General features: G+C 35.9%; 1 protein-coding gene across 1 annotated transcript; it reads right to left on the reverse strand.

The window, feature by feature from the left end:
• Positions 1-1,887: 1,887 nt before the first annotated feature.
• LOC113295544 lies at positions 1,888-13,002 on the reverse strand. Its single transcript, XM_026543873.1, has 5 exons — positions 12,461-13,002; positions 11,974-12,310; positions 10,535-11,845; positions 8,980-10,428; positions 1,888-2,313 (listed from the first exon to the last, which is right to left on the reverse strand). Exons 1-5 carry the CDS (start codon positions 13,000-13,002, stop codon positions 1,888-1,890), a joined length of 4,065 nt encoding a protein of 1,354 aa, XP_026399658.1.
• Between the last annotated feature and the right edge of the window lie 5,040 nt (positions 13,003-18,042).

Genomic DNA, 18,042 nt, shown 5'->3' on the forward strand with positions numbered 1-18,042 from the left:
ATTTCGCTGAGACATTATTACTGCGAGATTCTGATCCTACAACCAGTTTTCTGAGAAACCATATCTCCGAAAAACCTCCAAAACAAAGGACCAACTAACAGTATCAAACGCCTGAGAAATATCGAGTTTAAGGCCCAAATTTCCATGCTTACGTTTAATGTGAAGTTCATTAACCATCTCCGACGCCAAACTAATGTTCTCATGAATATTTCTCCCTTTCATAAAAGCAACTTGCTCCTCAGAAACCAAATTATCCAAAACAGTACCCAACCTTATTGCCAAGATTTTAGTAAAAATTTTGAAGAAAAAATTGCTAAGCCCAATTGGTCTAAACTTTCGAAGAGTGTTTGCACCTCTTTCCTTGGCAAGAAGAATAATCAATCTAGAGTTAATTCCATTTGGAATAGCCCCAGATTGCCAGCAAGAAATAATGGCATTCACCAAATCATGATGAATTATCTCCCAACAATGCCTATAAAAACATCCTGAAAAACCGTCAGGGTCAGGAGCACTATCCGTATCCAAATCAAACACGACTTGTTTGATTTCTTCAAAAGAAGATACCAAATCCAAACGCACACGCTCCTCAGCAGTTATGGACGGGTGATCATAATTAAACAGCTCATCCTAATTGGAAAATCATCACCATTAAACTTAGCTTCACAGTAGGAAACTACATGATCTCTAAGTTGTACAACCTCCGTAATAATTGTACCATCTTCTGCAACAAGTTCAGATATAGTATTATGACTCCTCCTAGTTTGAATGCTATTATGGAAAAAAGAAGAATTGTTAAAACCCTCCAACAACCATTTATTACGAGACTTCTGTTTTAACATAATATTTTGCTGAATCCGAATATCCTGAACCCTGAATGTTGCTACATCCGAAGGATCCTCATCCGAATTTCTCAAAGCTACCTCCATATACAGTTGAGCTTGTTTCAATCTATTATTAACATTACCAAAAACAGATTGATTCTACAATTTAATAGCTTCCTTTAAGCGTTTAGCTTAAAAGGATAAATAAAATCAGGTGAACCAATAACCGGAGCACTCCAACTTTCTTGAACCATACGTAAAAAATCAGGATGCGTAAACCACATTTTTTGAATTCTAAAAGGGGCGCGCTTTGGTCTTTGAGTAAAAAAAGAATAACCAATAAGTACTGAATGGTCAGAAACTTCTCTAGGAAGAGCTTTACACCGCCAATTCATATACTTTGTTAACCAAGCATCATTAATAACAACATGATCCAATTTACTTACAATTCTATGGATACCGGATTGGCCATTAGACCAAGTAAGACGACTACCCAAAGAATCAGCTCCAAACAGATTATTATCTTCCATCCAATCCGAGAATTCATTAATACAAGAAGTCATTGGTTCATTACCACCTTTCTTTTCGTCATTGCGAAGAACACAATTAAAGTCACCAATAATTAGCCACGGCCTAGTTTCAAACAAATTCATCTGCTGCTAAAGTCCCCTGCGTGTCACCTGGATGAAACTAGCATGGACAAAGGAAATAAAAACCACATCAATCGTAATAGTAATAGCTTGACGAGTAGAATTAATCACCTCCGGATCATTGAAAACATCTAGCCAAAGAATCCATAAATTCCCAACCCGAGCAGCCGTAAAATTATGAATAGCAGAAGTTTTAAAACCCGGCAAATTTAACCTCAACAACACATTATCAGAATAAGCAATCTTTGGTTCAGCAATACATAAAACCTCAGGCTTATATTCTTTAACTAACTCACGTAGTTTAATACCCGCTTCCAACTTCGCAAAACCGTTAATGTTCCAGAAGAGCACCCGCATTAAAAACCTGATTTATGAGAGTTATTTAACTTGTTTGTAGAATCCAAACCTTTTCCTTCCTAAGCAGTACCATTCTTGGAAATACCTGGAGAACAACATTTCTTCACCTTAATTCCTAAGGCATTAACTTCAGAATCATAACCAGAGTTGGATTCCAATTCAGTTGATGATGACGCATCTTGAGAGTCCTTGGGTTTTAGAATTCTCCTAGCCTGACGCTTTTCCACATCCAAGTTACCCCACTTAGTACCCTTAACTCCAGAAGCAGCTTGTTCCGGTGTGTCATGTTCTTCCAAATTCTCCTCCTCACGAAAAACCTCAGCATTAATAGCCTCATCAGTTAATCCCAATTCATCACTGAGAACACCAAATTTGTTAGGTGAAAGAACCACCTCAGTCTCAGAAATAGCATTGTATAGAGGATTGTTTGAATTATTATCATGTACTCCATGCACATGATCGTGTGAAGTATCATGCTCTACTATCTGCAAAGGGGTAGAAGTTGAGTTATCAACATTCCTATCTGTCGAGTTCTTGTCAATTCAAAAGAATCGTCGTACTTGGATACTAAGGAGCTGGTTCCCTCTAACACAGTCCCTTTCTCCAACGCTAATTCATCAGTTGCATCTTGCTTAGCTTTTTAAGCTCGGCAGCGGCTGCTCGATAAATAGCTTCATAACGAGCAACAGACGCTTCAAGCTGGGTGATTTTCTCCACATCACCAGCATTCCCCTCATGCGAACCCTGGTGTGTTGTATTGTTTTTCTTGCCACGACCATTCTTTATCTTCTGTACGTTCTGCTAAGCAGATGGATCAGCAGGTTGTTCAGAAGAATGATTAGTAGATTGATTTTAAGCATTCTTTGGAGTCTGATTCTTTTTACATTCTTTCTCATTATGCCCAATAATATTGCAATACACAAAACTTAGGACTCTTAGGTACGTCCAAGTATTGCCAAAATCTGTTGCCTTCAGAGTTTAGTCGAATCCTAGAAGGAATGTGTTTCCCAAAATCAATATCGACCAACACAACAACATAAAACCGAAATCCAAAGCTAGGGTTTCCGGATCAACCGCAATAAGAGTTCCCAGAACTTTACCCATAGATAATAATGTTTTCTCAGTCCAGCGCTCAACTGGTAGTCCCGGAAATTGCACCCAAACAGCTGCATGGGACGTAGCTTGTTTCTCAGGATTGAAACTTGGATACCAATCGATCAACCGAAGCAGATGTTGATCAATAAACCATTTCTTTTTACGTATCTTCTCCTTATCTTACTTTGAGTTACACATAATAATGAAAAAGCCTTTCTTCATAAGAATAAACTTGGCAGAATATCCCCAATGTTTCTCTAGGTTTTGCTTAAGTTCATTGAACTTTAGACCAGTGTGATCAATTCTAGCAATAAAACTATGTTGAAAAGGAACACAACCCTCTTGGAAAAATTCCGTTGGAATATCCAGCGAAGGTTCACCCTCAATTAGCTTAGGGTTTGGTAAAGAAGAAATATCAATTTTTGTAGACTGTAAAGTTTTCTTTTGTTTCAAAGCATCCGCATAAGAACCAGTACTCTCACTTGAATCACCAAGAAGTAAAACACGATCAGAATCTATTGTGAATCAACAATAGTGAAGATCAATTTTGAAAGTCCTCAAAAAAGCCTTGAAAACTCTGAAAAAACTCTGAAAACTCTAAAAAGCCCTAAAATATCTAAAGAGCTCTGAAAAACCCTAAAAAGCTCTAAGTTAATTAAATTTCGTAGCACTAGTATCTACTAGCCAGTGGATTCTTTAAACCCAACTGAAAGTAACTTAATTCTTTATAAAAAACGATACTAACAAAATTCCCTACAATAATGAAGATTATCTTTGAATGTTTCCTAAAAATCCTAAAAACACTAAAGAGCCCTGAAAGAGCTCTAAGAAACTCTAAAAAGCTCAGGAAGACTCCAAAAAGCATTGAAAAGCATAAAATTTAATTATACTTCGTAGCACTGGGATCTACAAGCTAGGAGATTCGTTAAAGAATGATAATAACAAAGCCCTACAATAGTGAATATCAACTTTTAATGTTCTCAAAAAAGCCTTGAAAACTCTGAAAAACCCTGAAAACTCTAAAAAGCCCTAAAATATCTAAAGAGCACTGAAAAACTCTAAAAAGCTCTAAGTTAATTACATTTCGTTGCACTAGTATCTACTAGCCAGGGGATTCGTTAAAGCCAACTGAAAGTAACTTAATTCTTTATAAAGAATGATACTAACAAAATTCCCTACAATAATGAAGATTATCTTTGATTGTTTCCTAAAATCCCTAAAAACACTAAAGAGCCCTGAAAGAGCTCTGAGAAACTCTGAAAAGCTCAGGAAGACTCCAAAAATCTTTGAAAAGCATAAAATTTAATTATACTTCGTAGCACTGGGATCTACAAGCTAGGAGATTCGTTAAAGAATGATAATAACAAAGCCCTACAATAGTGAAGATCAACTTTTAATGTTCTCAAAAAAGCCTTGAAAACTCTGAAAAACCCTGAAAACTCTAAAAAGCCTTAAAATATCTAAAGAGCTCTGAAAAACTCAAAAAAGCTATAAGTTAATTACATTTCGTTGCACTAGTATCTACAAGCCAGGGGATTATTTAAAGCCAACTGAAAGTAACTTAATTCATTATAAAGAATGATACTAACAAAATTCCCTGCAATAATGAATATTATCTTTGAATGTTTCCTAAAAACCCTAAAAACACTAAAGAGCACTGAAAGAGCTATGAGAAACTCTAAAAATCTCAGGAAGACTCCAAAAAGCTTTGAAAAGCTTATATTTAATTATACTTCGTAGCACTGGGATCTACAAGCTAGGAGATTTGTTAAAGAATGATAATAACAAATCCCTACAATAGTGAATATCAACTTTGAATGTTCTCTAAAAATCCTTGAAAACTCTAAAAAGCCCTAAAATATTTAAAGAGCTTTGAAAAATCTAAAGAGCTCTGAAAAACACTAAAAAGCTCTAAGTTAATAACATTTCGTAGTACTACGATCTACAATCTAGGGGATTCGTTAAAGCCAACTAAAAGTAACTTAATTCTTTATAAAGAATGATACTAACAAAATACCCTACAATAATGAAGATTATGTTTGAATGTTTCCTAAAAACCCTAAAAACACGAAAGAGCCCTGAAAGACCTCTGAGAAACTCTAAAAAGCTCAGGAAGACTCCAAAAAGCTTTGAAAAGCTTAAATTTAATTATACACCGTAGCACTGGGATCTACAAGCTATGAGATTCGTTAAGAATGATAATAATAAATCCCTACAATAGTGAAGATCAACTTTGAATGTTCTCTAAAAAGCCTTGAAAACTCTAAAAAAACCCGGAAAACTCTAAAAATCCCTAAAATATCTAAAGAGCTCTGAAAAACTCTAAAAAGCTCTAAGCTAATTAAATTTCGTAGCACTAGTATCTATTAGCCAGGGGATTCTTTAAACCCAACTGAAAGTAACTTAATTCTTTATAAAGAATAATACTAACAAAATTCCCTACAATAATGAAGATTATCTTTGAATGTTTCCCAAAAACCCTAAAAACACTAAAGAACTCTGAGAAACTCTAAAAAGCTCAGGAAGACTCCAAAAAGCTTTAAAAAGCTTAAATTTAATTATACTCCGTAGCAATGGGATCTACAAGCTAGGAGATTCATTAAATAAGGATAATAACAAATCCCTACAATAGTGAAGATCAACTTTGAATGTTCTCTAAAAAGCCTTGAAAACTCTAAAAAAACGGAAAACTCTAAAAATCCTTAAATATCTAAAGAGCTCTGAAAAACTCAAAAAAGCTCTAAGTTAATTACATTTCGTTGCACTAGTATCTACTAGCCAGGGGATTCGTTAAATCCAACTAAAAGTAACTTAATTTTTTATAAAGAATGATACTAACAAAATTCCCTACAATAATGTAGATTATCTTTGAATGTTTCCTAAAAACCCTAAAAACACTAAAGAGCACTGAAAGAGCTCTGAGAAACTATAAAAAGCTCAGGAAGACTCCAAAAAGCTTCGAAAAGAATAAAATTTATTTATACTTCGTAGCACTGGGATCTACAAGCTAAGAGATTCGTTAAAGAATGATAATAACAAAGCCCTACAATAGTGAAGATCAACTTTGAGTGTTCTCAAAAAAGCCTTGAAAGCTCTAAAAAAACCCGGAAAACTCTAAAAAGCCCTAAAATATCTAAAGAGCTCTGAAAAGCTCTAAAAAGATCTAAGTTAATTACATTTCGTTGCACTAGTATCTACTGTCCAGGGGATTCGTTAAAGCCAACTGAAAGTAACTTAATTCTTTATAAAGAATGATACTAACAAAATACCCTACAATAATGAAGATTATCTTTAATTGTTTCCTAAAATCCCCAAAAACACTAAAGAGCCCTGTAAGAGCTCTGAAAAAATCTAAAAAGCTCAGGAAGACTCCAAAAAGCTTTGAAAAGCTTAAAATTTAATTATACTCCATTGAACTGGGATCTACAAGCTAGGAGATTCGCTAAAGAATGATAATAACAAATCCCTACAATAGTGAAGATGAATTTTGAAAGTCCCCAAAAAAGCCTAGAAAACTCTAAAAAAAACCCTGAAAACTCTAAAAAGCCCTAAATATCTAAAGAGCTCTGAAAAACCCTAAAATGCTCTAAGTTAATTAAATTTCGTAGCACTACGATCTACTAGCCAGGGGATTCGTTAAAGCCAACTGAAATCAACTTAATTCTTTATAAAGAATGATACGAACAAAATTCCCTACAATAATGGAAATTATCTTTGAATGTTTCCTAAAAACCCTAAAAACACTAAAAAGCTCTGAAAGAGTTATGAGAAACTCTAAAAAGCTCAGGAAGACTCCACAAAGCTTTGAAAAGCTTATATTTAATTATACTCCATAGCACTGGGATCTACAAGCTAGGAGATTTGTTAAAGAATGATAATAAAAAATCCCTACAATAGTGAAGATCAACTTTGAATGTTCACTAAAAAGCCTTAAAAACTCTACAAAAAAACTGAAAACTCTAAAAATCCCTAAAATATCTAAAGAGCTCTGAAAAATCTAAAGAGCTCTGAAAAACTCTAAAAAACTCTAAGTTAATTACATTTCCTAGCACTACGATCTACTAGCCAGAGGATTCGTTAAAGCTAACTGAAAGTAACTTAATTCTTTATTAAAAAAAAAAGATACTTACAAAATTCCCTACAATAAGGAAGATTATCTGTGAATGTTTCCTAAAAACCCTAAAAACACTAAAGAGCTCTGAGAAACTCTTAAAAGCTAAGGAAGACTCCAAAAGGCTTTGGAAAGAATAAAATTTAATTATACTCCGTAGCATTGGGATCTACAAGCTAGGAGATTCGTTGAATAATGATAATAACAAAGCCGTACAATAGTGAAGATCAATTTTGAATGTTCTCAAAAAAGCCTTGAAAACTCTAAAAAACCTTGAAAACTCTAAAAATCCCTAAAAAGCCCTAAAATATCTAAAGAGCTCTGAAAAACTCTAAAAAGCTCTAAGTTAATTACATTTCGTTGCACTAGTATCTACTAGCCAGGGGATTCGTTAAAGCCAACTGAAAGTAACTTAATTCTTTATAAAGAATGATACTAACAAAATACCCTACAATAATGAAGATTATCTTTAATTGTTTCCTAAAATCCCCAAAAACACTAAAGAGCCCTAAAAGAGCTCCGAGAAACTCTAAAAAGCTCAGGAAGACTCCAAAAATCTTTGAAAAGCTTAAATTTAATTATACTCCGTAGCACTGGGATCTACAAGCTACGAGATTCGTTAAGAATGATATTAATAAATCCCTACAATAGTGAAGATCAACTTTGAATGTTCTCTAAAAAGCCTTGAAAACTCTAAAAAAAACCGCAAAACTCTAAAAATACCTAAAATATCTAAAGAGCTCTGAAAAACTATAAAAAGCTCTAAGTTAATTACATTTCGTAGCACTAGTATCTACTAGACAGGGGATTCGTTAAAGCCAACTTAAAGTAACTTAATTCTTTATAAAGAATGATACTAACAAAATACACTACAATAGTGAAGATTATCTTTGAATGTTTCCTAAAAACCCTAAAAACACGAAAGAGCCCTGAAAGACCTCTGAGAAACTCTAAAAAGCTCAGGAAGACACCAAAAAGCTTTGAAAAGCTTAAATTTAATTATATTCCGTAGCACTGGGATCTAAAAGCTACGAGATTCGTTAAGAATGATAATAATAAATCCCTACAATAGTGAAGATCAACTTTGAATGTTCTCTAAAAAGCCTTGAAAACTCTATAAACGGAAAACTCTAAAAATCCCTAAAATATCTAAAGAGCTCTGAAAAACTATAAAAAGCTCTAAGTTAATTACGTTTCGTAGCACTAGTATCTACTAGCCAGGGGATTCGTTAAGGCCAACTGAAAGTAACTTAATTCTTTATAAAGAATGACACTAAGAAAATACCCTACAATAACGAAGATTATCTTTGATTGTTTCCTAAAATCCCTAATAACACTAAAGAGCCCTAAAAGAGCTTTGAGAAACTCTAAAAAGCTCAGGAAGACTCCAAAAAGCTTTGAAAAACTTAAAATGTAATTATACTCCGTTGCATTGGGATCTACAAGCTAGGAGATTCGCTAAAAAATGATAATAACAAATCCCAACAATAGTGAAGATCAATTTTGAAAGTCCTCAAAAAAGCCTTGAAAACTCTAAAAAACCCTGAAAACTCTAAAAAACCTGAAATATCTAAAGAGCTCTGAAAAACTCTAAAAAGCTCTAAGTTAATTACATTCCGTAGCAGTAGTATCTACTAGCCAGGGGATTCGTTAAGCCAACTGAAAGTAACTTAATTCTTTATAAAGAATGATACTAACAAAATTCCCTACAATAATGAAGATTATCTTTGAATGTTTCCTAAAAACCCTAAAAACACTAAAGAGCCCTGAAAGAGCTCTGAGAAACTCTAAAAATCTCAGGAAGACTCCAAAAAGCTTTGAATTTTTTTTTGATAATTCAAAAATTTGTATTAACAGATAACAAATTTACAATGTAGTGTTTGCAAGAAAAGAGGTCACAGCAACCCCAAAAACTTGTAAACTACTTGAATCTATAATAAGAAACATTTGGATATTCAACTGAAGTTAAAAAAAGAGGTCTTGCATCATAATGTAATCCTTCCTCCTCATTAAGAAGACATCCCCGTTTTGCCATAACATCAGCAGAGAAGTTCGCCTCCCTATAGGTATGAATAAACCTTACTGTATCATAGTGTCTACAAACTGCCACCCACCTTTGTCTAGCAAACCATGGTATATTGTTATTCTTGAGAGCTTCAACAACACTAAAAGAATCAGACCGAATGCAAATCCGCCTAACTTCCCATCTTACAGCCCATTCCATACCTACAATAATACCATAAAGTTCAGCCAAATAATTTGTAGTAACTCCCAGGCCAATAGACATAGCTCCAAGAACCAAACAACTCGCATTTCTTGCTACCACACCAGCACCAGCAACGCCAGGATTCCCTCTCGCCTCCCCATCACAACAAAGTTGGATCTCATTCTCTTCCGGAGGTTCCCAAAAACATTCAGTAGGTTGAAGAAACTTAACTCTTCTATGGTTAACACGAAAATAATCAAGGATTATTACATATTCAGCATTGTTAAGCCGCACAACATAATCTTGAATCAATTTCAACACACGCTTGAAGAAGATACTCCAGTTGGGATGTTGACGTAGAAATACAGCCTTATTACGCATTGTCCACAGCTCTGATCTTATGACGAGATTAGCAATAAGCCACAGGTCACGAATCATAGCGCTCTTCCCCTTAGCTTCTTTGCAAGACACAACAAGGTTAGCATTAGGAATCAAATCAAAAACATCAGCAATCCAGTTCCAAGCACGGCCAGCAAAAGTGCACTGGAAAAGAATATGATCAAGAGTTTCATCCGCCACACCACACAAGCTGCAACGGTTGGCAAGATGAATTTGAAACCTAGATTGGATAATGTCATATGTAGCGCAAGCACTACGCAGAAATTTCCAGTTTTGAGCTGCTAAAGTTGGGTGGACTTCCTTCCTCCATAAAAGAGACGCACCTGGAAACTTGCTAAATTTCTGACGAATTAATTCTCTAGCTGAATTAACCGTGAAATTCCCTTTGAGTTCCGGCATCCAAATCCTGGAATCTGCACCATCCAAAGGAGCAGGCAATTGCGAAACGTCAAGACCAGCAGCTGTCATACGTTGCAAATGCTCCACCGGTATTTCCCAGCGCCCATCATGCAAAATATCACTAACCAAAACAGATCGCTCCAAGGTGTAGTCATCAAGGATGTCAACAATACACATATTTAAAGCCCATGCATCATAATAAAGAAAAGTATCTCTGCCATCTCCAATAAGAACATTAGTGTTAGATTCAACAATCTTGTACACTTTTCTAATACCCGGCAGAATAGAAGACTTCAAACCATTCGCTTTGATGCAACCATTCCTACCAAAAAGTCTTGCACGAAGAAATCCAACCCATTTCTTCTTAGAAGTGAGAATTTTCCACCAAAGCTTGAGAAGAGCATTTTTCATAGTAGCCATACGAGTTAAGCCTAGACCCCCCCTTCTCAAAAGGGAAACAGACTCTATCAAAAGCTACAACCACAACACGACTTACATTAGAATCTCCAGTCCAAATAAAATTCCTAATTGCTCTTTCACATTGAAAAATAAGTTTGCGAGGCCATTTGTAAATAGCCATATTGTGAATAGAGTAACTAGCAGTAACAGATTTAACAAGCACAATACGGTTATGAAAAGATAATAAAAAGCCTTTCCAACCAGAAAGTTGTGCTTTAATTTTTTCAACAACTCCAGAAATATGGTGATATCTAACAGTGCCTGGAATAATTTGAACTCCCAAATACCGGTTAGGAAAAGTGGCAACACTCATACCCAAGTATTCAGCAAGATAAGCCCGTCGACTCAAATAACCACCACCATAATAAATCTTGCTTTTTTGTCTACAAACTGTTTGGCCTGAAGCTGTTTGATATTTACCCAACACATCTACAAGATTATGAAGGCTCTTGAGATTTCCCTTGCAAAAAATCATAATATCATCAGCAAAGAAAAGGTGGGTAGAGGAAATACCACCTCGTGTAACCATATGAGACATCTTTTTTTCCATAAAGAGCTTCGTAATATTTCTGCTAAGAACGTCTTCAATTAAGACAAAAATCAAAGGAGAAAGGGGGTCTCCTTGACGTAAACCTCTATTAATTTTGAAATAACCCTCCGGACTGCCATTCAAAAGAATAGAGATTCTAGCAGAATTCAAAATATTAAGAATCCAAGAGCACCATTGTTCAGAGAAACCATAACGGCGAAAAACTTCCAACACAAAAGACCAACTCACCGTATCAAAAGCCTGAGAAATATCAAATTTGAGGCCAATGTTTCCATCTTTGCGCTTGATGTGAAGTTCATTAACCATTTCAGAAGCCAAACTGATGTTTTCATGGATATTACGACCCTTCATAAAGGCTACATGTTCTTCAGAAACAAGGTTACCCAAAACACTACCAAGTCTAGTAGCAAGGATCTTAGTAAAAATTTTAAAGAAAAAATCACTAAGGCTAATGGGTCTAAAGTTACGAAGAGAATTAGCTCCTCTTTCCTTAGGAAGAAGAATGATAAGACTTGAGTTAACTCCATTTGGAATATGACCAGTACTCCAACAATAAGTAACAACCTTGATCAAGTCTTCTTGAATAATATCCCAACAATGACGATAAAAGCAACCAGAAAAACCATCAGGCCCCGGTGCACTATCAGCTCCAAGGTCAAAAACCGCTTGTTTAATCTCTTCAGGAGTAGGAATTCTGTCCATGGCAAGACTTTGCTCTAAATAAATACTAACATGATCATAATTAAATAAACTAGCATCAATAACCGTCTCATGGCCGTTAAATTTTTCTTCATAGAACTGCACAATATGGTCTCGCAAAAGATCATAATCAGAGATAGTATGGACATCCCTATCTACTAATTCAGAAATAGTAATAGAACTTCTAAAGTAGAATTGATTGAACCCTCCAGCCACTGATTTCTTGCCTTTTGCTTAAGCATAGTGTTGTGTTGAAGCCGAGTCTCACTAAGCTTAGCCATATCATCTTTCATAGCATTAAGTTTGGTAACGTCATTAGGATCTTCATCCGAACAAAGAGCTGCAGTTTCAAACCTCAATTGATCTTGCTTCAACCGAGAATGAACATTACCAAAAACCATAAGATTCCATTCCTTGATCACCCCTTTTAATCTCTTGAGCTTATAAGTAAATATGAAATCAATAGAACCATGAGCCGGCATATTCCAGCTCTCAAAAACCATACGAAGAAAATCATCATGTAAAAACCACATCTTCTGAATATGAAAAGGATCTCTCTTTGGTCTAAGAACCACAAAAGGATAACCCAAGAGAGTAGAATGGTCAGAAACTTCTCTAGGAAGAGCTTTACACCGCCAATTCTCAAACTTCGCAAGCCAAGCAGCATTAATAACAGCACGATCGAGTTTACTAATGATTCTATTAGTACCCTACTGACTATTAGTCCAAGTGAATTTTGTACCCAAACAGTCAGCCTCAAAGAGATTATTGTCATCTAACCAATCTGAAAACTCATTTATAGCCGAAGTTCTTGGTTCAAGACCTCCCTTTTTCTCACCAAGTCTAAGAATACAATTAAAATCACCCATAACAAGCCAAGGAATAGAATCATCCTGGAGATTGAGCTGATGCCATAGTCTCCTCCTTGTAACTTGAACATAACTAGCATGAACAAAAGAGATACGTACCCCATCAACCTTAATAGAAATGGCCTGCTTGCTTCTATTTAGAATAGAAGTCCTTATTGAATCTAAATAACAAACCCAAAGATTAGCTATACTATTAGTAGTAGCATTATGAATAACATGAGAAGAAAAACCTTCAAGTTGAAGTCTATTGCCAAAGGCAACTGAGAAGTGCACTTTAGGTTCCGCAAGACAAAAAACATCTAGCTTGAATTCTCTAAATAACTCCTTTAGTTTACATTGAGATGCATCACGTGCAACTCCATTTATATTCCAAAAAAGAACCCGCATATTAAACCTTGGGAGTTTGAGGTTTAGATAGCTTTGCTTGACTGGCAGCATTAGAGGAGGAATTAATTCTTGGTGAAGATCCACTCCGAGCTCGGATTCCAAGTTCACTTTCATCTTCCGAATCAGACATCAAGTCATCATCTTTCAAGGCGTCAATTCTGGCTTGGAGTGCCAACACTTGTTGTTGTTTAGCACGTCTCGCTACTTCATCAATCTTACCAATATCTAGCTGTTTGTTTGAAGATTCACCAATAAAGTTCATACCCAAAATATTAAACTTATTTTGCGAAAAAAATTCAGAATGATGTTCAAGAGTGTCACACAAAGGTGTTGACAAAGAAGATTTAGGAATCCTACCAGGATTAGGAAGTTTAGTTCTAGCCAATTCAACATTCCCAACCGGCTTATTTTTCAAAGCAGAAGTACTCACCGAATTTGCCTTGGTAACTAACACTGAATGCTTGAGTTTAGCTTGTTTGTCCCAATCAAACTCAGTTAAAGCACTATGCAAGACAGCTTCGGAAATCGCTAAATTATCTTCTAACTGTTGTTCCAACTCAACAGTGTCATTAATACTCAAAGACGAAAGCTGGTCTTTAGGTTGTTGTTTACCTTTACGCTTTTTCTTCTTTTTATTAGATGCAACTTGCCAAGCTGAATCCTGATCCCCCTGATTGATCACTGTCGTATGCGTCAAAAATAAATTACTTTCTCACTACTCAAAATATATAATATAGCAAGGGCAAGAAAGGATCGTTCCTACAGAGAGGACTAGGTTGTCAATATATTTTTGGTTTCCTATAAATAACAAGGGGGGATTTTTCTGATTTTTATGTAAAGAAAAATAAACTAAAAGCAAATAATGAAATAAACAAACAAATCAATAAGATGAAGATATTGGTCAAGGATCAGTTTTCATTCACAAACATGTATTCGAAACAATAACTAGAATTGATATTTAATCTCAATTTTTATCAAAGGCCCTAGGATACCTTGATCGCAAGAATATCCCGCTAAATTTCCTCTTATCATCAACAAACACATTAAAAGATGTGAATATGAATTCTACCTAAGAGAACAACCTAACGTGTAAAAGCACCATCAAGTTTAATTCCCTAGATGCACTAAGTTTTATGAAATCAGGCCAATCAAAGCAATCGAACGTGTAAAAGAACTAATCCGATTTAACAAAGGTTATGACTCACATGTGACTACTAGGATGTATCACTACAAGCAATAATCACAATTATGCTACTTGTATTCAAGGTGTATCACGTTTACGTATAATAAACCCTAAACTAGCAATAGATATGATTACGAGTTCTACCAATTTGCAACTTGATGAAACTAACAATCAATCATACATGTGATATTTGTAGTAAATCATAATCGATAATTGTGAGACAAAACTAATTTATTGAACAAAACCCATGTTTGGAAATTCAACTTATTCCTTAACCAATAATAAAAACAAGCTCATGTTAATGGAGTTCATAACAAGGATAAAGAGAAGAGTTTCCATGTCTAAACCCTAGAACAAAAGTAGTATAAGAAGATATCATCAAAGAATAGAACCCTAAAGAGCTTATATAGCATCCCCCTGTTGTGTGAAGTAGTTTTCCTAGGGATATAACTCGACCAAGCCTGACCACCTTACCACTTTTGTTCCAACCCATTAGCAGCCACAACCCGGTTAATACAGGCCCATGTCCTTCTCTGTCAACTCGGTATAACTCGCTGAGTCAACTCAGCCATAACTAATTCCTGCCGAGTTTTGACTGTTCAGGCTTGTTTTCCCGGCCAAATTCAAGCCATTACAACCCTGTAAATATCCTAACATTCATCTTTTGATATCAGCTCCACCTTGTACTGCATAAGCTCAAAGCCTCAAACACCACGTGCACAATGCTAGCACATTCCCTGTAATTCACACTGCACTACCATTGCTACATCATCTCCTTCTTGTTCTCATTCTCTATAAGCAACAACATCAGTTCCAACTCTATCTTCAATTCCATTCTTGTATTGCACCTGCAATATCCTTGAGCTTCAATCGTTCTTCCCATTACAGTTCTCTGCAACACAGCACCAGAGTACATCCAACCTCCACTCAAGTCACTGCACCTGCAATTCTGAAATCAACTGCAGCCAACAATCCACCATTTTCCTTCTCCACTTGCAATGCAATTGCAACTCACTCCCTTGGCAGCAACCACCAGTACCAACTCAGCTCTAACACCTTCCAATAATCAACCACCGCACCCATGACAATCACCAGCAAGAACACTACTTTCTATCATCTCAGCACCTGCAATCACCATTTCCATTTCAGTTCATGCCTGCACAACCATTGCAGCTGCATCACTTGCGTATATCACCAGCTTTATTCCTTCTCTACATTGCCGCATTCCATTAACTCGAACGCTTCTTGCCTCAGTTTCCCCAGAATTCATATCTTCTTCGCAGTCCACCTGCTAACTCAGCTGCCATCATCCCTTAATAGCAGAACTGCAACTACAACCATCCTTTATTCAAAACCCATCTCCATATGTGAATCGAGTTCTCATTCTCCATCAACTGTTTCACCTTCTAGGCCTTCACTTGTTTCTCAAAGTTATCCATTAACTTCACACCACTACATCATACGAAATCTCATTCTCTGCAATCAGCTTCTTACTTGCAAGTCATGTTCAACACCAGAAGCACCAGTTAACAGCCCCAACTTCAACTGTAACTATCATTTACCTGCATTGCACAAGCTCAGCATATTCATCCATATGCTGCAATACAAATATGCAATTCAATTCATCATATTCGCTGTCGAATTCTCTAGCCCAACTGGAACAACAAGAATTCATGCACAATCTCGTCGTCTCCCCCTCGAACTCAGAATCATCACAAACCCATCACACATAATCTGCAATGCCATCTCCCATTGGTGACAACAACACAAATCTGCAGCTGCACCAGTCCATAATTCAATCACCACCAGCTCCAGATGCACTCAAATTCCTTGTAATTATTCATGGCAATACACACAGAGAACTCAACCCTTGAATATCTTTACCTGAGTCATGCTCCATCTTGCATTCTTACTAATCTTCAATCGGCAACAACAATATCAGAACCCATTGCTTCCGTATTCTTAACTTTGTACAGCAGCAGCAACTTCTCCTCTTTCGATTCACAACACAGATCACTCAATGGAGCAACATCAACCCCAATTCAAGTTTGAATTCAACCCTGGTCTTCAATTATCGAAACCATCACTACCAAATGCAAATCCAACACAAACCCATTGTTTACAGACCTTTGAATCCATAGAAACTCGCAACTACTTGATGATTTTACTCCCTTCATCTCCATTTTCTCTGACACCAGCTTATTGTTCTTGATAGAGTTTTCGTCTGAGAATTCAAACACAAACGAAACTCTTACAAATTCGACTTTTCTTACCCTTTTACAACTCTCTGGTCCGACGACGTACTCCACCAGACCAGACCTGAGATTTCCGGCGTGAACCATTCTTGGCAAGGAACTGAGAGCGGCGACGAGATTTGGCTGAGAGAAGAACTGGTCGTGTAATGACCAACTCGACCTAGTTTCTAGGTTATAAGGAAAACGGATCTACGATACCCACTCATTAGGATAAGGGTCATCCAAATGGAGGTGTGACAATTCAGTTCCTAGCGTAGTTCTTCTTCTTGTTTCTAGTTCATTCCTTATCTCCTTCTTGTGAAACCTAGCCTGCTCCAAATATAAATATCACCTGTGAATTGACCTTTTTGCCTTTTACGCTCCAAAAATACGATTTCTCCTTCTTTTGCTCCAAATGACTCCAAAGTACCTATTAAACTCAAAAGCAAACATAAGATACATAATTTACATGAAAACATACCAAAGAAAGCATAAACTATAGATATAAATGAAGGTGTTTATGACACCTATCAAATTCCCCCACAGTTAGACTTTGCTAGTCCTCGAGCAAATCAAACAAAACAAATAATAAAACATACATACAACTCCGTGTCGTCGAGGCTACGGTCACACTTAGCACGTATAACAAGCCTTTAAACCCCTAGGTGTCCCTAGTGGACGAGTTTTAGTCTCGTGAGGATTTACTAGAAATATACCCACAAAACCTATTTTTCCAACTTACTAGTTCTCCGTAATGATAGCATCCAACGCGCTAAGAAGATATAGAAATTCTGCACACTAGTAATAAGAAGTTAGACACATAAATGAACACAATCTTATCCTTAAAAGTTGAGAGAGAAATAACCATCCCTTATCGAAAGAAATTCGGGTTCGGAGTGATCGAAAGTCTCGACTCTGCCTCACAAGAAAGGGTTTTATGAAGTTGCTCTCAATAATAAATAGCTTTTTATGGGTCACACATGTGTCGAGGTAGGAATGAAGAGAGAATCCTGCGACATGTTGAATGGTAGGAAGGCAAAAACCCTCCGAATTGTTTTGAAAACCCACATCTTTTATTCATTTTGAAAACCCTTTTTCTGACGATCTCTAAGAAAGGAAATCAACCACTTAACGAAGGTGAGAATATGCTTACTTACCTCGTTATCCGTTCGGCGTGCAGTTATCACCACTCTCACAACATCCATAGAAACGTCTTCGGTCTTCAACTCTTGTCTTCATCTTCGGTCTTCAACTCTTGATGATAACTCTTGAACTTCTTAGAATCTTGACAATGTGATTATTTCCTCTAATTCCTTGTTGCTTGAAACTTCAATGTGGATATTCCTTCTTTCCATTAGCTTTATTGAAAGAATACAAAACTAAAAACGAACTATACAAACCCAAAATATGATACAAAGGATTTTTCTTGTCTCTTTTTTTCTTCTTTTTTTTTCTTGTCTCTTTTTTTTTCTATTTTTTTTTATTGAAACAAGAAAAATAAAACAAATACAAAATAAAAACAAAACAAAATAATAAAACTAACAAAATTTTCTCTTGTCTCTTTTTTCTCTTTTCTTTTTTTTTTCTTTTTTTTTTATGACAAGGGACTTAGCATAACAATGA

This window comes from Papaver somniferum, chromosome 7, assembly GCF_003573695.1.
Source record: "Papaver somniferum cultivar HN1 chromosome 7, ASM357369v1, whole genome shotgun sequence".
NCBI lineage: Eukaryota > Viridiplantae > Streptophyta > Magnoliopsida > Ranunculales > Papaveraceae > Papaver > Papaver somniferum.